Below are 23,853 nucleotides of genomic sequence, written 5' to 3'. Positions count from 1 at the left end.
AACTCACTTGCACACAAAAATCTGAATTTTGATTGAACCTGACGAGGGCAGTAATGTGCCCGGCTGCCGTTCATATCGCTAAAATCTCAGAAGAGGAGGAAGAAGAGCATGCTAAAGAAGCCCGCCCAGATCCACGCACACATCAGGTGTCGGAGCCGCGCGGATAAGCTCGCGCATTCATTTCGGGCCGTGAGCGCGCCGTGGTGGTGACAGTCGCCATTTTATTTTGAAAATCAAACTGAAGTGGAGGCAGAGCGACCCTTCCATTTGGTCAAGTTTGTTGTGAGAAGCAAGAAGGGATGAACATCTGAATTACTTTCTTGGGAGCACGGTGAGGATTATAAGATATCTGGTCAGCAACCGTCGGCAGATATATAAATAACCCAAAAGCAATGACATTAATACGGAGGCTGGCCGTTAGACTCCAGCGCGGGGGGTGGTGTCTATTTGCTGGGCAGCAGCTGTCATTGGTCGCATCAAGAAAGTAACTTAACAATTTTTAATTTCACAATGTTCCTCGTGCAACGCAGCTCGGTATCTAAAGCCATATTAGTGAAATTGTTGCTTGGGACGCTATTGACATTGGCTCGGTGCAACCTTTTCGTGTCGTTGTAGGATAGCTAGCATTTTCAACTACAGTGTTTCGATTCCACAGATTAGCCGGAGCCCGTGGAAATAAGCTAACATTAACAAGGTTAATGCTAACGTTAGCTGGTAAGATCGCGCAAAACCCGTCTGCAAAATTCGCGGCCTTCGGGATCTCGCCGAGGCACATGTAGCGGTCTGAAAGCCTTAGTAAATTAACGCTATATAACCTGTCAAAATACCTGTTAACACCCTAAATGGCCCAGTGTTCATTAGTGTTCAGAGTCATATAGATCAGTTAGAAACGAGCTCATGTTGCTAATGTGAGCTAAGGCTAGTTTGATATCGTTAGCCCGTAGCCTACAGGTTAATGTTAGCCAGCTATTGACTGGGGCCAACTTATGCTGACCAGTGGATATATGAATATATAACAAACTACGACATAGTAAGCGACAGTGTGTAAAATGTAACGGTTAATGATAAAACTAGCTAAGGTACCAGTAACGTTAAACATGTTGGCTAACGTTAACCTAAACTTCTCTCACGCAAGTGTTTACTAGCGTCATGGTGATGCTAGCTACAGCACCTAGCTAGCCCCAGATTACCACTCTTAGCACGGCCGTATGGTTCCAGAAAGGTGGCGTTTGTTTCAGTCGGTTAACAAACTTGACTGTCTAGAATTACGTTGTTTAGTTAATGGAAAAATGTGGTTTCGCTTAACGCTCAGTAATGTTAACATTTAACTAAATTGTTTGTGGGCAACTATCATTTGCTAATGTTAACATACTGTAGCGTCTTTGTTTTAGTCAGTGTTGTATTTTTTTAGGTCTAGGCGAAGTATTTAGGAGTTCCCGGTTAGCCGCGCTTAATGCATCGTAGTAAGTGAGTAAGCTGCTGTAGTCGTTGTTAACTTACTGAACTTTATTAGTTCGGCGAGCAGTTTACCTCTAAATCGGGGATGAGGCCTAGTACATGCTGCTAGCAGGCAAAGTGTAGATAACTGCATCTCCGTGAAGAAGGTGTCCTGAACTGGCCAGCTTCTTGAATGCAAATAGACGATAAACATAGATGAGAGGGCAGATACAGAAATGATCCATTTCACCTTCTGGATCTGTCATGATCAAATATTGTCCTTCATGATTATATCAGCTCCAGGTTTTGTACAGTTCACAAAGGAATTCTCCTTTTGTCATTTCTGTTTTCCTATTGCAGTGTGTCTTGCTTAGAAACCATGAAACCAGAATTAAATTTTTTTTTCTTTTGTTGCAGATGGTGAACTTGATTTTAATCTGAAGGACTCTACCTAGCACTGGGGCCACTGATCGGAAAACTCATTTGGAATCCAATATTTTTCACACCTTTTGGGGGGGGGGAGCAGAAGTAACCTATCACTGAAGTGACTAAAGGGGAATAATGGTGATTTTGCGCCGTGCTCGGCCGCCTGCTTCCGCCCCAACCAGCAATGAATCTTGACTCGCTCTCGCTGGCTTTGTCTCAAATCAGCTATCTGGTGGACAATTTAACAAAGAAAAACTACAGAGCCAGCCAGCAAGAAATACAGCATGTAAGTGGCAACAAAGTACTTCCCCCTCCTCCTTTTTCCTTGGCTAACTAAACTCTCGTATACTTTCTCTGTAAAGTGTCTTAATACATGTACTTTTAACATGTACTGAACATTTGCGTGTTCTTTTCTAGATTGTAAATCGTCACGGACCTGAGGCAGACAGGCATCTACTACGCTGTCTCTTCTCCCATGTGGATTTCAGTGGCGATGGTAAAAGCAGTGGCAAGGATTTTCACCAGGTAATTATGATCAGGAATACATTGATATTTTGAGTTTGACTGAGTTTCAGGAAGCCATTATGCTTTTCTTTTTACTATAATGGCCTATTAGGAGTAAATTATTTTGTGGAGTTCCCTTTTTTCCAACTGTCGCCAACATGGAATTCCACTGAGAAATGTTACTGCAGTAACAGTAACAAGTTTGTGGGATAACCCAGACATACCCACTGAGGTCACATGAAATGGGGTAGTGACTGTTTTAAAGCTGTCTGACCTGCTCTACACCTGTTTATATATTCTGAAAGCCCAGCATTGATCTAGGGGGGAAAATGACAAACTATTTGAATTACTGTGTTTTTGGGGCTGTAAGTCACACTGAAGTATAAGTCACTTAGCAAAAAGTCTTGTTGAACATTAAAAAACATATATAAGTTGCTTCTGTGTGTAAGTCACATTTCTAATTATACCAATTGTAGTATAAATTATTCTATAAAGAGTGTAGGCTAGGCATAACAAGCACAAGTGTATCGCTTGTAACACTACGACTTAGTTTAGTATGAAAGTAAGCGACACTACAATATCTTCAGTTGTCAAGAGTGCTATCCAACACTAGTGACTACACTGCAAAATGACAGTAAATATACACATAAGTTGCTTCGCTGTATAAGTTGCAGAACAAGCCAGAGGAGGGGAGGAAAAAAAAAAAGACTTACAGTCCAGGAAATACGGTAATCATTATTTTATGTCATCGTAATCAAAACTTTCTCAGATCAAGAATTAATAAAGAGCTCCCTTTATGTCAAGTACTGCCAGTCTATAAGAACGTCTGCCCCTTTGCAACAAAATATGCTAGAAACTAAATGTATGCATACCTATTCTTCACAAAAAAGACAGTTTCATTTATGAAGAACCTGTGCACATGACTCTCCCATTATCCTAACTGTGATTGTCTCCCCAAAATAACAAAAGGAACATGTATTCCTTTTATTTTTGAATTTGATTCACTGTGTTTGGCAGGTGGTGGTCACATAAAGCACTATAGTTCTGCACAGTTTAGTATTATGTTATTAAATGTTGATTAGCTGTGCATTGATAAAACATAAAAAACATCTTATTAATCGAGCTTTACTCGTGTAATCAGAAACAGAAGCATTAAATTAAGAGCTGATAAATTGTGCTTAGGCACTTTTTGGTTATTTGTAGCTTATCCTTCACAACATGGTAAACAAGCACTGCATTTTAATTTCAGTGGTCATTGTCTGCTTCTAAATGAATATATTAAACTTGCAGCTGTTTGCATTGGTATAGTAGTTTAAAAATAAATAAATAAAACGACTTGTACAGGGACCCACTGTGTATTCAGTGACATTTGCAAACTTTTGTCTTCCCTGCTTTTCTATCTTGACTAAGAAGCCCAGTGTATACTAAGAGCAACTGTGTCCTCTGCACTGAATGCATTTATGTCTTGAGTTATTGATCCATTTGTGCCCACCACTCTGAGTTGTTGCAGCTTAGCCCACACCAATTGTGCAAGTTCTCATAATATCTCTGATGCTTTTGGTCCTCAGTCCCTCATACAATTATAAATGTTGTTGCTGGAAGACCTTTATTTCATTAGGGATGGCTGTCATGATTTTTTTTAATACTAATATTTCTAATTATATTCCACCTTTTGATATTTCTGTATCGTTATCAATAAGCTTTTAAAGGTAGTACACCAGTGCTCAATCTACAGTATATCGAAGTTATATTAATTGCAGTGTAGCAATAGCTTGCTTTTGTACATCTTCAGATTACAGGCAACATATCAGCTCTAACGCAGCAATTTAAATATAAATACATTCAGAACGGTGAGTTGCTTAGTGGTCTTACTGCCCACTGGGCTGAACTTGATGTTTAAGCTTTAGCTGATGGTGTAACTGTCTAACCTCTGCAGTGTAACTACAGGTCAGAGGCTGTGAAAGGAACAACAAAATGGCCTTAATCTGAGTCACTGACTGTTGAGTGCAGGAAATAGTTAAAAGCTTAAAAAAAATGTACCAAATGTTTCATGTAGATTCTCTATCAATAGAATCCCTGTATTTTATGAATGAGTGAATTTCAAGATACTTGTCTTGTTCATCATCTGCCTCTTTTTATTTTTTTCCTCCTCTTCCTCCCCTTGGTACATTTGACAAACAACTTATCCAAGACACAGTTTCTGATCCAGGAGTGTGTGTCGCTGATATCAAAGCCAAACTTCATCTCAACTCTCTGTTACGCAATTGACAATCCCCTGCACTACCAGAAGGTAAGAAGCAGATACTAGAATTTTTATTATAATGTTGTTGTAATAGCCTGAATCTCAACTGAAAACATACCAGTGTAACCATGATCTTGAAAAGATGAACTGACTTTCAATTGACATGTCAGGCTGAAACGGCTTAGACAAACTTGCATACCCGTGTGTACAGATGTGTAGAAAATATTTCCTCATAATAAAGATGTTTAACTTAAATTGTCTTTCAGAGTTTGAAACCATCTGCCCATTTATTCACTCAATTGAGTAAAGTTCTTAAGCTCAGCAAAGTCCAAGAGGTAAGCCAGCTCTGTGCTGGGCTTCCATTATTACCACTGCCGACTACTATTAATACTGCTGACACTAACTGAAAGAGGTGGTGTAGACACAGTACACTGTTTACTGTTGGCAGTTAAACAGTGAATACTACAGGTGTCACAACATTTACCTAATTATTATATTAAAAAAAATAAAAATCACAAATCTAGATTTTTGATCTTTTAATTAATTTGTTATCCAGGTGATTTTTGGCCTTGCTTTGCTCAACTCCAGCAACGCAGACCTTCGTGGTTTTGGTAAGTAATTTTAGTAAAACCTGCCCATATTTAAGCATGTGGTAAATATGAATAAACATTTTTCTGTGCATGTCAGGGTAAAATGTGTTTGAAAACACAACATTAAAACACTACTGTCATGTCTGTCCATCCCTGAAGAGGAAGGTTTCATTCAGTGGGTATTTCTGATTTAACTGTTGTGAAATAGCGGTACTGCCATTAAATATATGCCAACTTAATTTAGTAACTTCAAACTACTGTATCCAATTTAGTGCTATGGTTTTTGGATTAACCCATTTCTGAAATATGTGAGCATAGTTTTTTCCTTTTATTTTTACAACTGGCCCTAATCCATAGCCATATGCACACAACCCTTTCTTATGGATAGGTATTTCACAGGCCCATAAAGACATTAACTATGTTTACATGGACAATAATAATCTGACTACTGACCTTGTTCCACATAAGATGATCTTTAACTGGATTAAGGTAATCAAAAATCACTGTTTACATGGTAGTTTCTTAATCAGAATATGGTCTTAATCTGAGTAATATCAGTTTTGTTTTCCATGTAAACGCACTCATTGTAAATGTCAGCATGAAAAGTAATTTGAATGTTCCACTATCTATACTTATTTGCTACAGACTATTAAACCTGACCATGTAAGTTGTTAATATTGTAGTTTTAACTGTTGAAAGTCTGTAATGACTATTTGTCTTAGATTAGGTTTAAACTAAAACAAGATGTGGTTTTCACTTAGCAATTGGCCATACATGCAGTGTCTGTGCAGTTTTGTGATGTGTTGATTGCATTTCATAATTGCTGATGAGAATGTTGATGTTCTTGAAATAGCTTAGAGGAAAGACGTATTTGTGTAATGAGCTAAAGCTGTTTGCTGACCATGTTGCTCTACTATCATTAATGTAGGGCACAGGCATGTGTTTAACAGTACATGTAAAATTTATAAATAGAAGTGGTTGTGCTTTCACAGCTCTTTTATGTTTGACTGTTTCTCAGCTGCTCAGTTCATCAAGCAGAAACTTCCGGATCTCCTGCGATCATACGTTGACGCTGATCTTGGAGGAAACCAGGAAGGTGGATTCCAAGACATTGCCATAGAGGTCTTGCACCTGCTGCTCTCCCATCTACTATTTGGCCAGAAGGGAGCCAGTGGGGTAGGACAAGAGCAGATTGACGCTTTCCTCAAGACACTTTGCCGAGGTACAGGGAATCAGGATAAATTGGTTGCAGCCATTTCTGTCAGTTCACAGGCCAAATACTAATTCTGCCCTGTGGCACATTTGTTTGCGTGTTTCAGATTTCCCCCAGGAGCGCTGCCCTGTGGTGCTTGCACCACTGCTGTACCCTGAAAAACGGGACATTCTGATGGACAGGATCCTGCCAGACTCAATGGAGTTAGCTAAGACCATGATGGAGAGTTCTCTTGCAGAATTCATGCAAGAAGTTGGCTATGGCTTCTGTGCTAGGTGAATTTTACATGGAAATTATTTTAATGTACTAACACATCCAAGCTACATTTATGTACATTTTACAACAGTCCAGTAAGCGCAAAGCACAAAACTACTATGTTACCTCCTGCATTGTGAATGACTGATACTGATTACAGTTGTCATGTTCACTGTTCCCTTAACATAATAGTATTTTGCAGCTTGACAAAGTTAATTGTGTGATGTCATGAATAACATAATTTCTGGGTAACTGTTTATAATAGTGAATCCTTGTCAACACTATCCTGTTTGTCTCTGCAGTGTGGATGAGTGCAGAAACATTATCCTCCAGTATGGGGTGAGAGAGGTTACTGCCAGCCAGGTAGCCAGGGTCCTGGGTATGATGGCTCGTACCCACTCTGGCCTAACCGACGGCATCCCACTACAGGTGAGTTAACATATGGGCTTTAAAGAACATAAGCTGCCAAAAGTCAGTAATTTGGTTTGTATGGTTCCTTTAGGTTGTAATCAGTATGGTGTCACTTGGGATTTACTGCTTTCATTTCAAAATATATTCCGTGTGTTTTCTGTTTCAGTCAATCTCTGCTCCAGGAAGTGGCATCTGGAGTGATGGTAAGGATAAGAATGATGGCTCGCAGGCACACACTTGGAACGTTGAGGTTCTCATCGATGTTGTCAAGGAAGTTGTAAGTGTATAGGTTACTTTAAATATAACTAATTTAATATTTGTGTAATATTTACTGGAACAGATGCTTTTGCATATCAACTGTGCTGTCACTTGTTTTGATGACATTTCACCATGTTACCTATTAAATGGTGATTCTGAGACTGCTGGTGGAGTTTGTCATTAACTTGGTACTGAATGTTGCAGAAGTCAGTTTTGTATCGGATCATTTTCAAGTGACTGAGTTGGTATGTTTTTGTGTTGTTTGTATCCTAGAATCCCAGCCTGAATTTCAAAGAGGTGACATATGAATTGGACCACCCAGGCTTTATAATCCGGGACAGCAAAGGTCTGCAAATGGTGGTCTATGGCATTCAGAGAGGGTTGGGCATGGAGGTCTTTCCTGTTGAATTCATCTATCGGCCGTGGAAACATGCAGAGGGACAGGTAATTGACAAACATATGCTCCATCAGGGTGATGCAGTTTTATAACTAATGTAGTAGAAGACTGGATGGGAATGTTTTTTGCTGCCAAAAGAATTCAAATGAATGGTAAAGAATCAAATGGCAAGCAGTAATTGATAGTTTAGTATGACTGGTTAATATTGATGCTTGTATTCCCTCTTTGGTTGCAGCCATTTCATTCTGTTCTCAGGCCAAGTACAAATTCTGTTCTGTGGCACATTTGTTTGTGTGTTTTAGATTTCCCTTCATGCATATTTTTTTCTCCTCCTCTTTTAGTTGTCATTCATTCAGCACTCGCTGATGAGTCCAGAAGTGTTTTGTTTTGCTGACTACCCCTGCCACACTGTGGCCATCGACATCCTTAAGGCCCCACCTGAGGATGACAACCGGGAGATTGCCACCTGGTATGGTACTTGTAGCTTGTGGGGCTTTCCCACTAGCTCTACACGACTCGACTCCTTTTTTGGGGGGGGGGGGGTCCATTAGGCAATAGAACCTGATAGCAATAGCAGGTACATTCATAGTACCTTCTTGGCCGAGGTTCCAAGCGAGCTGAGCTGATAATGTGACAACAGATTGGCCACTGATTGGTCAGAGTGCAACCTCACTGGAAGAGCCACGGGCACTATGTCTGACCATGTCCAACAGAAGAATCAACATCCTGGCATTGTTAAAAAGCAACAACAATGACAGTTTGTCTTTCCATGTTTGTCTTTAGGCAAATTGCTAATGCTATTTACCATGGTCCTACAAGGAGGTGTAGGCGTTTGTTTGATGGCATTTGCTATGATGGCCCCGCCCACATTGAGGTGGTGCTCATTTGTAATGGAAAATGAGTCGAGTTAGAGCTGAGTAGTGCTACAACTGTAATGGAAAAGGGACATTGGACAACATAGAAGGGTGTAGCAGTTGCTTATTTTTCTATACTCGTCTAGTTTTCAGACTTTTTTTTTTTTTTTTTCCCCCCCCTCTAAATGGAGATTTCACTGTTGTCCTGCATGTCACCAAGCACACCCTTTGCATATTTATAATAAAAATCTACTTTGTCAAATGTTTAGACAGTTTCCCCTTTGGATTTCATAAATTACTGTTATTCTTCCGTGTTTCAGTCTTTCAAATCTAAACTGAGAAGCTAGCTTAATTGTACCAGGAAATTAGGTTTTTCCACTAAAAAGTTGAAAACCAATTGGTGCTATGGATATGTGTCATGTCAGAAAAATCTGATATGTACATCTTTTAAAAAAAAAAAAAAAAAGTTTGACTGAGTGTCCATAACTCTTGACAGGAAAAGTCTGGACCTGGTGGAGAGCCTGCTTAGGCTGTCTGAGGTGGGCCAGTATGAACAGGTGAAACAGCTGTTCAGTTTCCCCATCAAGCATTGCCCGGATATGTTGGTGTTGGCATTACTGCAGATCTCCACCTCCTGGCACACACTGCGTCATGAGCTCATCTCTACCCTAATGCCCATCTTTCTGGGCAACCACCCCAACTCTGCCATTATCCTGCACTACGCCTGGCACGGGCAGGTTTGTGTTAAAGTCACACTTAACTGTTAATGACTGTTGATTTGAAGTCAACGGGTAATGGGTTTTGCTTCATTTTGTGGTTTGAAAGTTATGTTGGTTATTTTCCCAGTAAGTTATCTGGTTTGCCATGGTTTTATATATATATATATATATATTGATATATTGATGAATCCTGGTGTTTAATTTTCCCAGGGACAATCTCCCTCCATCCGTCAGCTGATTATGCATTCAATGGCTGAGTGGTATATGAGAGGAGAACAGTATGACCAAGCTAAGCTGTCTCGCATCCTGGATGTGGCCCAGGACTTGAAGGTTAGTTTCAATAGAGTAAATAATCATTGATGTGAAGACAACTTTAGCCTTTAACCTTCAGGCTAAAGCAGCAGCAGCAGCGGCAGTAGTATAGCCCATGGTAGTGTTGGATTCGGTATTTATTTTTTAATATTTACTGGTCTTAAGCAAGTATTTGTTAGAAAATACAAGTTGGTCCAATGGCTTCATTCTTCAAATTGTGATGGGTATGAGTGGTTATAAATAAACCTTTAGAAAAAAAAGCTGACTAAGATTAGAAAGGTGAAAAGTTATAAGCAATCAAGATGTTTAAACATTGGTAATAATTAGTATGGTAGAATATTGTTTTTAAATGTGTAATTTTCATTAAACCCTGTTTTATGTTATCTTCTTCAGTCATTGTCGATGCTGCTGAATGGTACTCCATTTGCCTTTGTTATTGACCTTGCTGCACTTGCCTCCCGACGTGAATACCTCAAACTTGATAAATGGCTGACTGACAAAATCAGAGAGCATGGAGTAAGTCTTCAAACTGAAAAGTGCAGTTATTGTTGAAAGATGAGTATAGTTGGTTAGCTGTTCCTGTGTCCGAATCTTATTTACAGCAATTATCTGTGTGTCAGGAACCTTTTATTCAGGCATGTGTGACATTCCTGAAGAGGCGCTGCCCATCCATTATGGGGGGTTTGGCCCCAGACAAGGACCAGCCCAAAAGTGCCCAACTGCCCCCAGAGACCTTAGCCACCATGCTGGCCTGCCTGCAGTCCTGTGCTGGGTGAGATTAGCTAGGTTACCATTACTGTGCTATTAGCTTGCTTGAATTTTAGTGGCTGATTTGAATGACTTTTGAATATAATCCTGTCCACAATAAATAAACCTCACCATATACAACTGACAAACTTAATATGTAGTTTATTATATAAGGTCGTGCAAAAAATGTGTATGTCCATAAAGTCTCTTTACAATTTAAAAAATATGTTACAAAGGCAATTGATGGGATATCTTAATCAGATTTGTTCTATGTACTCGGTGGTTATCAAAGTTTTTAATCACATTGCATGATACAGGACATTGCCACCATTGAGGCTTTGCTACAGTGAACATGGCAAGAAATCGAGTACCGTCTTGATGTGCTTCATGCAACTAATGGTGCCCATATAGAGGTTTATTAAATGAGACAAAACTATCTACTCCTCATTTTGTAATAACTTCCACATATTTGTGTGTTCATTTGCTTTTGTAATAGTTTTTTTTTTTTTTTTTTTTTTTCATAAATTAAGAGACTTTATGGACTGTGTGTGTAAAAGAATACAATATTGATATTCCATGGGGACAGTCCTTGTACAGAGCATGTCTTTTTCACACCAGAAGTCAATGAGTGAAATGCGGAAGATTTTGGCAGCACCTTCGTCTTTAAAAGCAGATCTTTGTCTGTATTTTGGCTTCAAAGTGAAAGAGATTATATACACGTGTGTGTGCGTGCAGCACCAGTTACACTCACCCTTTTGCTTGTAGTTTTAGTGTTTTGTTTTTTTGTCCCCCCCCTCTTCTAATCCCCATGTGCCCACTTTTGTCTTCAGGAGTGTGTCCCAGGAATTGTCAGAGACAATCTTGACCATGGTTGCCAACTGCAGCAATGTCATGAATAAAGCCCGGCAGCCACCACCAGGAGTAATGCCAAAGGGGCGTGCCCCTAGCACCAGCAGCCTGGATGCTATCTCACCTGTACAGGTAGCCTCAAACTGAAAGCTACATCATGCTCTGTAACCAACTATTGTAATTTACACATTGTAGTCTATTTTCTCAGAGGAATTTGGGTGTATTGCTTTTGAGGAATGTTTTAACACTGAATATGCTCATCGTTGACAAGATGGACCCCTTGTCTGCAATGGGTTCCTTGAGCCTGGGAAGCACAGCGACCTCCCACACTCAGAGCATGCAGGGTTTCCCACCCTCACTGAGTTCAGCTTTCAGTAATCCCCAGTCCCCAGCAAAGGCCTTCCCATCTCTCTCCAACCCTAACCCCAGCACACCATTTGGGGGCATTGGCAGCCTGTCCTCACAGCTTCCTGGTATGGACTCTGGTACTATGGCATTTATTTTCTTTTTAGAGAAACAGCCAGACTTCTTGATTTAGCATGAGCATGTTTTGCTTCAGTCTTGATGTTTAGTGAGTGCTGAGGCTAAAGCTATATTGTAGATATTGTGTATGCAGTAAGCATAAGCAGACTGACTAAAATTAGATATATCCTTCAGTTTGCATCATGTTGTAAAATTCAATCACAAAGCAGGAGAAGTGTTTTGTAAGTCGTAGAAAATTAGGCTGGATACCCTATTGGTGACTCAGTATTGCATATTAAACTGAAACAATATCAAAATACAAATGACAGCAGTTCAGAAGGTAAAGTTGATATGGTCTGAAATGATTTGTGTTACTTCCAGGTCCCTTGGGCTCAAGCATCAGCTCTGGTATTGGTTCTAGTCTGGGAATGCCAACAGTGAGCACCGACCCCTTTGTCACCAGAAAGATGAGCACACCAGGCCTGAATCCACCTACCTTCCAGCAGAGTAAGATGAAGGCCTGTAAGTGGTGGTGGTAGTGGTGTGACTGAGAGCCCCGCCCTGCGCTGCTCAGCACTGTATTTCCTCTATAGTGGTCATGATTTTTTTGATTTGCATATTTATTTCTAATGCACATTGGTGACCCACACCAATATGTTTACAACAAAAGTCTGATTAGACTTTACTGGGCATTATATTTCCTGGAATAATTTGAATGGGACTTCATTTCATGTCCAGCACCCTGTAAAATGATTGAGAGGAAATACAGATCAGTCTTCCATTCCTTGTCTGCTTATGCTGACAGCCCCACTTTGTCATTTGTCTGATTTTCAACCATCAGAAAGTCATCTGGTCAAAATGCATAAACCTTATATGTATGAGTTGACTGTGAGGTGATTTACACTGACACTTGCTTACTATGCACCACCAGTGTTGGATAACATCATAAAAGTAAATGACATTTGGGATTTGTTTTTTCTCTCTCTCCTTGCTGCTCTTTCAGCTGACCTTTCTCAGGTGTGGCCCGAAGCAAACCAGCACTTTAGTAAAGAGATAGATGATGAAGCAAACAGTTACTTCCAGCGCATCTACAACCACCCACCTCACCCAACTATGTCTGTGGATGAAGTATGTAGTGACTTTCTTTCCCAAGCAATACAACAGTAAATCAATCATGCACGTGCTTTCAGGTGATTGACCACTATTTTGTTGTCCCCCTTCAGGTACTGGAAATGTTGCAGAGATTCAAGGATTCAACCATAAAACGTGAGCGAGAGGTGTTCAACTGTATGCTACGGAACTTGTTTGAGGAATACCGGTTTTTCCCCCAATATCCAGACAAGGAGCTGCACATCACCGCCTGCCTTTTTGGTGGCATTATTGAAAAGGGTCTTGTTACCTACTTGGCCCTGGGCTTGGCTCTCCGATATATTCTGGAAGCCCTAAGAAAACCCTTTGGCTCCAAAATGTATTACTTTGGAATTGCAGCTCTAGATAGGTTCAAAAACAGGTACTTCAGTGATTTCTCTTGTGAAATGAGTATTAATGTAATGACCCTTTTTTTTCTGTTTTTAAATTTGTTTTTCTTTTGTCAATCTAATACATCTTCTGTATTTCTAGACTAAAAGACTATCCCCAGTATTGCCAACACCTGGCTTCAATTGGCCACTTCTTGCAATTCCCCCACCATTTACAAGAGGTAATCAGGTTTCCTTAATTTATTTTTTGTCACAGGTTTAAGTTCTTATTTGGTCCCTGCCATAACAGTAAAGGATCCCCACATACAGATAAATTAAATCTTTCGCTCTGTTCCTTTCAACGTCCTGTGTGTGCAGTATATCGAGTATGGCCAACAGTCACGGGACCCCCCGGTGAAGATGCAAGGCTCCATCACTACCCCTGGCAGTCTGGCACTGGCACAAGTTCAAGCCCAGGCCCAGTCGCAGCAACCTGGTGTCCCCAAAGCCCCACAGCCAGGTCAGCCCAGCACTCTTGTCACTACCACAACTACTACAACCACAGCAGCCAAGACTACCACCATCACAAGACCGACACCCAGCAGCTTCAAGAAGGATGTGCCTGTGAGTTTTGTTTCTGTCTCCTGTTCATGCTTTTTTCCTTCTGCATATAAAAAGTGGAGTACTTAGGGTAACTGACCTTATTTCTACATGTAGCCCTCCATAAATACTACCAACATTGACACCCTGCTGGTGGCCACTGACCAAACAGAAAGGATTGTTGAGCCTCCAGAGAATGTGCAGGAGAAAATTGCTTTTATCTTCAACAACCTTTCACAGTCCAACATGACACAAAAGGTAAGGTCAAACAAGCAAAACATAATGTATGTTGAGAATCTCAAGCGTCAAAGCAGCTCTAAAAAAATGTTTATAACGGTATTTGATCTTACAGGTTGAAGAGTTAAAAGAAACTGTGAAGGAGGAATTTATGCCCTGGGTGTCCCAGTACCTGGTGATGAAGCGTGTCAGCATTGAGCCCAACTTCCATAGTCTCTACTCCAATTTTCTGGACACTCTCAAGAACCCTGAATTTGTTAAGATGGTTCTCACCGAAACCTACAGGAATATCAAGGTTAAAACTTGAGGATTAAGTGCTATCACATTGTAGTGATACTGAATGAGGCATAATCACAAATTCTAAATACTAGCTGATCTCTCAATTTCTTTCAGGTTCTGTTGACCTCTGACAAGGCAGCTGCCAATTTCTCTGATCGCTCCCTGCTGAAGAACCTGGGCCACTGGCTTGGCATGATTACACTGGCTAAAAACAAGCCTATCCTCTACACAGTGAGAATTAGTTCATTTGGTTCTTTAATATTATGAGGTGGTGCATCTCCTGTTCACTTTCAGGTTGGCTAACTTTTTTTTTTTTTTTTTTTTTTTTAATATATAAATAATTTTTCTAGGATCTGGAAGTCAAGTCTCTTCTACTGGAGGCCTATGTCAAAGGCCAGCAGGAGCTACTTTATGTGGTTCCCTTTGTGGCAAAAGTTTTGGAGTCCAGTCTGCGGAGTATGGTGAGTATTAATACATTCACACATACAGATTCAAAAGGCTGGCCCAGTCACAGCCTAATGGTGACTGACACATGGCTTTGCAGCTATATGCCCCTTGCAGAGCTTGACTGACTTAAAAGTTCACAGCTAGGGAATGTTGACGTAGTGTGAGTCAGCCTGATAGTTCTGATGGAAGTAGAAGCACAGAGTTGTTTACTACTCCACTGCATGAAGAACGATAAAAGCTGGAATAGAGTTACTATTGCGGTCTGCAATTGTGAAGAAGTCGTTTTACCTCAAATGAGACTACAGCACATACACACATATGTAGCAATACAAAGTATGAATCAAATCTCAGAACTGTTCTTTGGAGCAGAGGATGTATAGTTTAATGCAACTTATCTCCAGAACTACAGATTCACCAGATGCTTCGTTACTTCAGACCCATATGTTCAGTGTAGTGTTTTTTGTACTTCACACAAATATATTAGAACTTTATTTTTATTTTAATGGCTAAGACTTACCTGGTTCCATTAGTTGATGTTCAGTGAGTTCTTGCTGCTGAGAACATTATTGTCTGATGCTATAGGTCTTCAGACCCCAGAACCCCTGGACCATGGCCATTATGAATGTTCTGGCTGAGCTGCATCAGGAACATGACCTGAAGGTAATTGAGTTCCCTTATTTACAGAGGTGTCTGACTTTTCAGTACAGTGCATTTACATCCTTGCAAACAAGGTTTCTGTAACATTTTTGGTGACCAACACTAACAATGAACTTTTCCATATTTGGTTACCTGTCACATTGAGGTCCGCACCTCTGGCCATCGCGCTTTCCATATACCTTGCACTAGTTACCAACCCGTTGCCTGTCACTTGTAATAAAAATTGTTTAACAATAAGTTTTTCCCACTTAAACTGTAATTTATACCACTAGCAAACAAATATTTAATATAGAAACACTCAAAATGCAGCAATAGGTGTATATTTATTGCTCACATTGTTCTCCTCTTTACTGCAGCTGAACTTAAAGTTTGAGATTGAAGTTCTGTGTAAGAACTTGTCTCTGGACATCAATGAGCTCAAGCCAGGAAACCTGCTGAAGGACAAAGAGAAGTTGAAGAATCTGGAGGAACAACTGTCTGCACCAAAGAAAGAAACAAAGCCTCCAGAGGAGATGCTACCAGTTTCTACCACAGGTGAATGCTTATTTGCTTTTTTGTCTTCTTAACCTATACCTTCCCTGCAGTATTAGAACTATGTGCCTTAATTGAAGTCAGGATACGTTGTTCTTGTCAGTTTGTAATTTATCATTCTTGCCTGTTTGGCTCATGGCCTTTGTCCTGACATGCTAACATCAATGCACAGCTGTCTATTCTAAACACAAATTACTCCCCCAAACAAATGATGAAACAAGTCATGGTCTGTAATTGCTCTGAAAACCGCTCAACTCATTGCCATCAATATAACTTGTGGGGGTTTTTAGATTTACTTTTGAGAAAGGAAACATAATACTAAATCTGAGAAGTTGAAGAGATGTTTATTTTGATCATAACATCTCATATCAGGTCTTCTTCAAACAGCTTTGTGAAAGATGATATGCTAAAATCATGGGGTTGTTTTTGTTGGCTTTGTGTCTATCAGTATTGTCTTTATAATGTACATTTTGTGGTTTTAATCACATTAGTATCTCATGACCAACAGGAGACTTTGTTCCATTTGCAGCTCCTCCCTCAACCCCAGCTGCCACCACCACCACCTGTACAACCACTGGGCCCCCAACCCCACAGTTCAGTTATCATGACATCAATGTATATGCCCTGGCTGGCCTGGCCCCACACATCAATATAAATGTCAATGTAAGTATTAGCTCCATGGGGTGTTTTTTCATATATATATATGTATACACACACACACACACCTCTTATGTGCCCCCATCTTTTTCCTTCAGATTCCTCTGCTCCAGGCCCATCCTCAGTTAAAGCAGTGTGTACGGCAGTCAGTGGAGCGGGCTGTCCAAGAGCTGGTGCATCCTGTTGTCGATCGTTCTATCAAAATTGCCATGACGACCTGTGAACAGATCATCAGGAAGGATTTTGCCCTGGATTCAGAGGAGTCCCGCATGCGTGTGGCTGCCCACCATATGATGAGAAACCTGACTGCTGGCATGGCCATGATCACCTGTCGGGAGCCCCTGCTCATGAGCATTGCCACCAACCTTAAGAATAGCTTTGCTGCTGCACTTAGAGTAAGTGAAGCCATGTTTAAGGGCTTCTGTCCTTAATTGCTGTAAGATATCTACAGATGAAGTATGGAGAAACCTGGAGTAGCAGTGGTGTGAGGAGTGGTGATAAGATATATCTCCCAATTTTTGCCATGTTTGCTTACATGGCCATCTTTTCCTTTGGTTCTGTCAGATGTACCATTCCTCTTTATTTAACTTCACCGGTTTATTCCCTCAGGCACCAACACCCCAGCAAAGGGAAATGATGGAAGAGGCTGCAGCACGGATTGCTCAAGACAACTGTGAATTGGCGTGCTGCTTTATTCAGAAAACGGCTGTGGAGAAGGCTGGCCCTGAAATGGACAAGAGACTAGCCACGGTGAGACTTCAATTCACAGCTCAGTTCAAAATTTAATAGTTTACCTCTGATGCAACATTTTATTTTTTTAAATACAAGTCCTGCTGAGCCACATGGTGCTTTCACAGGTGTGAATGGTTTTTAGTAATGTTCTTGTGTATATTTTTTCTTTGAAAACAAATCCATTTAGAAGTGTCCAGTTTCTAGAGCGTAAATTCTGCAAGCCCAATTTCTAATCATGAATTGTATACCCTTGTAGGAGTTTGAGCTGAGGAAGCATGCACGGCAAGAGGGGCGTCGCTATTGTGATCCTGTTGTTCTGACTTACCAGGCTGAACGTATGCCTGAGCAGATCAGACTGAAGGTAAAATAACTAATGTGCAGTGAAGCAACATATTAGAGGAGACCACTTATTCAGTCTGATACTAGTCATAGCTTAACAGAAGTCATAATTTACTGCCAACCTCCTTAATAGCAGCTGTCCAGTACTATAATTATTAGCGCTGTGTTACTGTTGGTCTAAACTATTCATATGTGCAGGTTGGAGGAGTAGACCCCAAACAACTGGCTGTATATGAGGAGTTTGCCAGGAATGTTCCAGGTTTCTTACCCAGTAATGACCTCTCCCAACCCACTGGCTTCCTGGCTCAGCCTATGAAGGTGAGTGCCAAAGTGCTCACTAAAATAATTATGAATGAAACGGACAATACTTTAATGAATGCCTCTTGTTAATGTCAGGCCATGTGTGTTGGACACCCCACAGATCGTTTTTTTTTTTTTTCTTTGTTTTAACAGCAACAGGCATGGGCCACAGATGATGTGGCTCAGATCTATGATAAGTGCATGGCAGACTTGGAGCAGCATCTTCATGCCATCCCTCCTGCCCTTGCCATGAACCCTCTTACCCAGGCCCTGCGCAGCCTGCTGGAAGCTGTTGCCTTGGCAAGAAACTCCAGGGATGGCATTGCTGCACTTGGCCTACTGCAGAAGGTAGGGCAAAGACTTTGACAGTTAGGTCTTTGGAAATGGTGCATGAGTGGTTGGGATGATGGTTAATCAGCCAGCCTGTATTTGTACTATGTTGTTTTTTATCCATTAGGCTGTGGAGGGTCTTCTGGATGCTACCAGTGGGGCTGATGCAGACTTGCTGCTTCGCTACAGGGAATGCCACCTGCTGGTGCTCAAAGCCCTGCAAGATGGTCGTGCCTATGGGCCACAGTGGTGCAATAAACAGATCACTAGGTGAGTCAGGAAATAAAGTTGTGGTGAATGACATAAGGCTGCTCCATATATAGAATACCTGGTAATAAATCTTTAAATTTGACATTGACTTTCTTTTTCTTCACAGATGTCTGATTGAATGCCGTGATGAGTATAAATACAATGTTGAGGCAGTGGAGCTTCTGATCAGGAACCACCTTGTGAACATGCAGCAGTATGACCTGCACTTGGCACAGGTGCAAAATATACGCTGTCATTCTCCACTTCATTATGTTATATCTTATAGTTTTACTTGGGGTCTGGTGTGTAAGATATTCAAGATACTTAGTCAAGTTTTTAATGTGTAAGTGGATTTAATCTCCAGAAATTTTACTTCAATATATATTTGGTCCTTTTTCTGTTGTAAAATGGTAATTAGATCCAGATTAGTGGGGAAAAAAGAGATTCTTAGGTTTTATGTTACCCTGCACCCTGATCAGTAGAGTTGTGCTTTGTCTGGCTGAGTAAAATGCCACTAATGCCCGTCGTCTTTTCTTTTCTTGCAGTCGATGGAGAACGGACTGCACTACATGGCTGTTGCCTTTGCCATGCAGTTGGTGAAGCTGCTCCTGGTGGATGAACGGAGTGTCAGCCATGTCACAGAGGCTGACCTTTTCCACACAATTGAGACTTTAATGAGGACCTGTGCACACTCCAGAGCTAATGCGCCTGAGGGGTAAATGTTAATTTTATTTTTTAAATCCTTAGACCACAAGTTTTAGTTGCAAAGTAAAACTACATTTATAGCAGGTGTAAAATAGTATAAAATAGACCGTGTTACCTATTTGCTGCCCACTGTGCTTTAAGCTTTACTACATTTTAATGGATACATTTAAAAGTGGGGACCCTGCTCTTTCTCGTTTGCTCTAGTCTTCCACAGCTGATGGAAGTTGTTCGCTCCAACTATGAAGCCATGATCGACAGGGCCCATGGCGGACCCAACTTCATGATGCACTCTGGGATTTCACAGGCATCAGAATATGATGATCCCCCAGGCCTGAGGGAGAAGGCAGAGTACCTCCTGAGGGAATGGGTCAACTTGTATCACTCAGCTGCTGCTGGCAGGGATAGCACCAAAGCCTTCTCGGCATTTGTTGGCCAGGTCCACACTCATTTCTCAGTGAAGTCAAGTGCTGATTATCAACAGTCACTAGACTTGTATTCCTCATGTTTCTGTCTTCTCCCCCCCTCCAGATGCACCAGCAGGGCATCTTGAAGACTGATGACCTGATCACCAGGTTCTTCCGGCTCTGCACAGAAATGTGTGTTGAGATAAGCTACCGGGCACAGGCTGAGCAGCAGCACAATCCAGCTGCCAGTGCAGCCATCATCAGAGCCAAGTGTTACCACAACTTGGATGCTTTTGTTAGGCTCATAGCCCTGCTCGTCAAACACTCTGGAGAGGCCACTAACACAGTGACTAAAATCAACCTCCTCAACAAGGTATAGCAGCTTTTTTTTTTTTTTTTTTTTTTTTTTTTTTTTTTTTGTGTGTGTTTTAAACACAAATCATTTATTACTGTATTGTGCTGTGCCTCTAGGTGCTAGGTATTGTAGTCGGGGTGTTGATCCAGGACCATGATGTTCGTCAAACAGAATTCCAGCAGCTGCCTTACCACCGCATTTTCATCATGCTGCTGTTAGAGCTCAATGCTCCTGAACACGTCCTGGAGACCATCAACTTCCAGACACTCACTGCCTTCTGGTATGACAACCACTTAGGTTGACCATATCTGGGTGTCCTCCTGAGGAACTTTACTTTGTAGAATAGAGGCTTGGCTAATCCTGATATTGTCCACAAAATCAACAATGAATGGTTTTTGCCTGCACTTTAGTTTAAACTGCTCTGTATCCTTTTTATGTGAAGCAACACCTTCCACATACTGCGACCCACCAAAGCACCCGGCTTTGTGTACGCTTGGCTGGAACTCATCTCCCATCGCATTTTTATTGCCAGGATGCTAGCACACACACCACAGCAGAAGGTATGCAGTTATAACTCTAATTTACACATACTTCCAAGACCTTATATTCAGTCTTATTATACAAATATTGCTACTTTCCCTGTATCTGCTACCAGACTTTGGTGTTATAACTGCTGTTTTCCAGGGTTGGCCCATGTATGCACAGCTGCTGATTGATCTCTTCAAGTACCTGGCTCCTTTCCTGAGGAATGTAGAGCTCAACAAACCTATGCAAATCCTCTACAAGGTGCTCCTTCCTTTTTCCTTTACTGTAAAAAAAAAAAAAAAAAAAATTACATCTGTCTGTGCCAACCAGGTTTAATAACCATGAAACCCATCTCTGTCTACAGTATCTACCCTTGCAATCCAACTCAGGCTTGTAAATGACTTCAGGCAGTTAGTCAGTCTTGTTCTGGCAGTAAACAGATTTAGTGAGCTCTTCTTAAAGAGGATACTGTAGGACTTTATAGGTGACTGAATATGACTTGCTTCTTGCAATTTATTTGGGGTTTAAGTATTAAGGTTATATAAATATTCATTCATTCCTTGTTTAATATCTTATAGTGTATGTTACTATAGACTTTAAGGCTCTAAATGACTTAGTTTCTGTGTCCTTTTGCATGTTTGGTTTACAAAATAAACTGATTCCTTTCCAACCCCCATCATCTGTTTCAGGGCACACTGCGAGTTCTGCTGGTTCTGCTGCATGACTTCCCAGAGTTCCTGTGTGATTACCATTATGGTTTCTGTGATGTTATCCCACCGAACTGCATCCAGCTACGCAACCTCATCCTCAGTGCCTTTCCGCGCAACATGAGGCTCCCTGACCCTTTCACACCCAATCTCAAGGTAGATGTACGCACACGCATTTTAAGGTGTACAGTTGACTGAAAGTGGGAGCTGCTGCACAGTGTATGTTTGAGAGATGGACACTGCTGTTTCACATTTTGATTTTGACAGGCTGTAGAAATGGGGCTTCAACATTTTTGAACTTGATTTGAAAATGACACTCTCTCACAACAACCCTGCTGCAGGTGGACATGCTGAGTGAGATCAACATTGCTCCTCGTATCCTCACCAACTTCACAGGCGTTATGCCTTCCCAGTTCAAGAAGGATCTGGACTCCTACTTGAAGACCCGCTCACCAGTCACCTTCCTCTCTGAGCTACGCAGCAACCTCCAGGTAGGACCATTGTCTATCTATTTAAAGTTATATTTTTAATCATACTTCAACTAATGACAATGTAGTAAATGTGTTAATTTTTCATCTTTGTCTTCTAGGTGTCTAATGAGCCAGGAAACCGCTACAACATCCAGCTGATCAATGCTCTAGTGTTGTATGTAGGCACACAGGCAATCGCTCACATCCACAACAAGGGCAGCACCCCCTCTATGAGCACCATCACCCACTCGGCACACATGGACATCTTCCAGAACCTGGCTGTGGATCTAGACACTGAGGGTAAGGTGGAAGACTACAGACTGTATCAGTCAAATCTTTCATTCTGCCTTAGTGCAAAAAACTTGAGGCTAACTTCCCACATCTTGTATGTAAAGACACTTTGACACTACATGGGTTTTTCCTCACTTTAGTGTGCTGCAGGTTCCATTAACATTTAGTTTGTGCTATCTAAATTATTTGTATTAAGAGTTTTGTGTATCCAGATGAAAAAAAGCTTCGTCTTTGTTGAAATCCAGAACCAGATTTCCGGTTCAGCATTTGCCCATAACAGAAGCGGAGCACTCTGATTAAGTCTCGGGCCTCATGTCTTTACAGGGCGTTACCTGTTCTTGAATGCAATCGCCAATCAGCTGCGCTATCCCAACAGTCACACTCACTACTTCAGCTGCACCATGCTCTATCTGTTTGCTGAGGCGAACACTGAGGCCATCCAGGAGCAGATCACCAGGTAAGCCTTTAGGTGGAGGTATCACTGTTACATGAATACATTTATCTTCAACCATCACCAGCTTGTAGTTTACTGTACAGGTAGCTAAAGTTTTTGTCTCCCTGTGCAGGGTCCTGTTGGAGAGGCTCATTGTGAACAGGCCTCATCCATGGGGACTCCTGATCACGTTTATTGAGCTGATCAAGAATCCTGCCTTCAAGTTCTGGAGCCATGACTTTGTGCACTGTGCCCCTGAGATTGAAAAGTAGGTTTCCTGTTTGACTTCATGTGTTAACACGCATTGTGTGCTGTAGTTGAGATGCACCTAATGGAAAAACCAGTAGAATTGGTTAGCCTGATGAATTCATTTGTTTGTTGTCTTAAGGGCTGTATAAAAACTAATGGCAAAGTAATTTCAGCCATATCTGAGCAGTTCAGCCTCTTTGAAAACATATGTCTGACCTCTGGTCTGTCCCCAGGCTGTTCCAGTCAGTAGCCCAGTGCTGTATGGGACAGAAGCAGGCCCAGCAGGTGATGGAAGGCACCGGCGCCAGCTAGCCTGTGTACCAGCCAGCTCGTAGCCCGCGGGAGAGATGACGTGGCCTTGACCCACTCCCCCACCACACATACACACACTCACACTCACACACATCTCCCTCTTTACTGTTGGCACTGGATGAACTGGCAACCACAGTCATTAAAATGTGGATGAAAGGACTACTGCACATGGATCTAAAGAATTAGATTTTTGTTTTTGTTTATCCCCTTTGGGGCTGAGTTGATGGAGAATGCATAGGGACATACTGTTTAATATACTTTTTTTGATGCTTTGATGTAAATATTGGGGGGAAAAAGGGAGAATGGGTGAATAGATAAGGGGAGAGCGATGAACATGTCAAATAAAATGTATCCTGACATGTAAAGACATCTAAACATATTTTCACTTGCTGCCGAAGTCCTTGGTTTGCTTCCCTCCCACACAAATGTTTTGTTTTTTTTTGTTTTGTTTTGTTTTTTTCCTTCCAGAGGCTGAATGGTAGATGAGTGATTGAAGGAAAATGTTGCCTGCTACTTTTTTGACTTCTTTTTTTATATATATATATCCATGAGGTAAGACAGGAGGGATGTGGTTTAGTCTCCCAGTTGGAGTGGGGGTCTACTCCTGGTGTGTCAGTGTGTTGGTGGAAACAGTTTGCTGATCAGTTGAAACAGGCTCTGGAAGTCTCTCCCTGGCACTTGTAAAATTGTGCAAAGTGATGGTGACATCGTATCTTGAGAATTTGTACAAAGCTCCAAATTGAAGAACAACAATAGAAGGACCAATACAGCCCATTTTGTAACATTTTTGAATGTTTTGTAAATGTATTGGTCCATGTGTTGTATTTTGTAGTCCTTTCTAGTTTGCCTTTAGTTCTTGCTACTTAACTGCAGTATGCATACATACAAGAAATAAAGCATTCAAACTGCAA

The 23,853-nt window shown here is 41.2% G+C and overlaps 1 protein-coding gene across 9 annotated transcripts; it reads left to right on the top strand.

Moving 5' to 3' along the window:
• Positions 1 to 166: 166 nt before the first annotated feature.
• cnot1 (CCR4-NOT transcription complex, subunit 1) lies at positions 167 to 23,853 on the top strand. 9 transcript variants are annotated; one of them, XM_026310834.2, is made up of 49 exons: positions 167 to 352; positions 1,855 to 2,149; positions 2,281 to 2,388; positions 4,559 to 4,657; positions 4,876 to 4,944; positions 5,166 to 5,220; positions 6,218 to 6,421; positions 6,519 to 6,687; positions 6,970 to 7,096; positions 7,245 to 7,355; positions 7,610 to 7,780; positions 8,075 to 8,202; positions 9,084 to 9,324; positions 9,517 to 9,636; positions 10,012 to 10,134; positions 10,239 to 10,390; positions 11,196 to 11,346; positions 11,486 to 11,699; positions 12,058 to 12,183; positions 12,680 to 12,804; positions 12,900 to 13,186; positions 13,297 to 13,375; positions 13,503 to 13,757; positions 13,851 to 13,991; positions 14,086 to 14,265; positions 14,364 to 14,480; positions 14,600 to 14,710; positions 15,279 to 15,356; positions 15,710 to 15,887; positions 16,393 to 16,547; positions 16,640 to 16,936; positions 17,151 to 17,291; positions 17,530 to 17,634; positions 17,811 to 17,930; positions 18,066 to 18,260; positions 18,370 to 18,512; positions 18,619 to 18,727; positions 19,037 to 19,206; positions 19,401 to 19,632; positions 19,725 to 19,973; positions 20,072 to 20,235; positions 20,398 to 20,515; positions 20,640 to 20,741; positions 21,170 to 21,343; positions 21,529 to 21,678; positions 21,777 to 21,957; positions 22,273 to 22,405; positions 22,515 to 22,649; positions 22,864 to 22,942. In XM_026310834.2, the coding sequence occupies exons 2-49, from the start codon at positions 2,048 to 2,050 to the stop codon at positions 22,940 to 22,942; spliced, it is 7,173 nt and encodes a 2,390-aa protein (XP_026166619.1). In that variant the 5' UTR covers positions 167 to 352; positions 1,855 to 2,047. The 9 variants fall into 9 exon arrangements, with proteins under 9 accessions (XP_026166619.1, XP_026166627.1, XP_026166618.1 ...); XM_026310833.2 differs by having other exon boundaries at positions 168 to 331; positions 22,864 to 23,853; XM_026310841.2 differs by having other exon boundaries at positions 168 to 331; positions 11,486 to 11,687; positions 13,512 to 13,757; positions 16,414 to 16,547.

The sequence above is a fragment of the Mastacembelus armatus genome, chromosome 6 (assembly GCF_900324485.2).
Source record: "Mastacembelus armatus chromosome 6, fMasArm1.2, whole genome shotgun sequence".
NCBI classification, from domain to species: Eukaryota; Metazoa; Chordata; class Actinopteri; order Synbranchiformes; family Mastacembelidae; genus Mastacembelus; species Mastacembelus armatus.
The sequence above is the reverse complement of the archived record's forward strand: the minus strand, read 5'-3'. Positions and strand labels throughout refer to the sequence as shown.

Excerpts from the sequence above, each read along its gene's own strand:
- cnot1 (XM_026310833.2), top strand. The coding sequence starts at position 2,048 with ATGAATCTTGACTCGCTCTCGCTGGCTTTGTCTCAAATCAGCTATCTG. Across the intron at positions 14,266-14,363 it reads AAACCTACAGGAATATCAAG|GTTCTGTTGACCTCTGACAA; the intron begins GTTAAAACTTGA and ends AATTTCTTTCAG. Across the intron at positions 17,292-17,529 it reads TGGACAAGAGACTAGCCACG|GAGTTTGAGCTGAGGAAGCA; the intron begins GTGAGACTTCAA and ends ATACCCTTGTAG.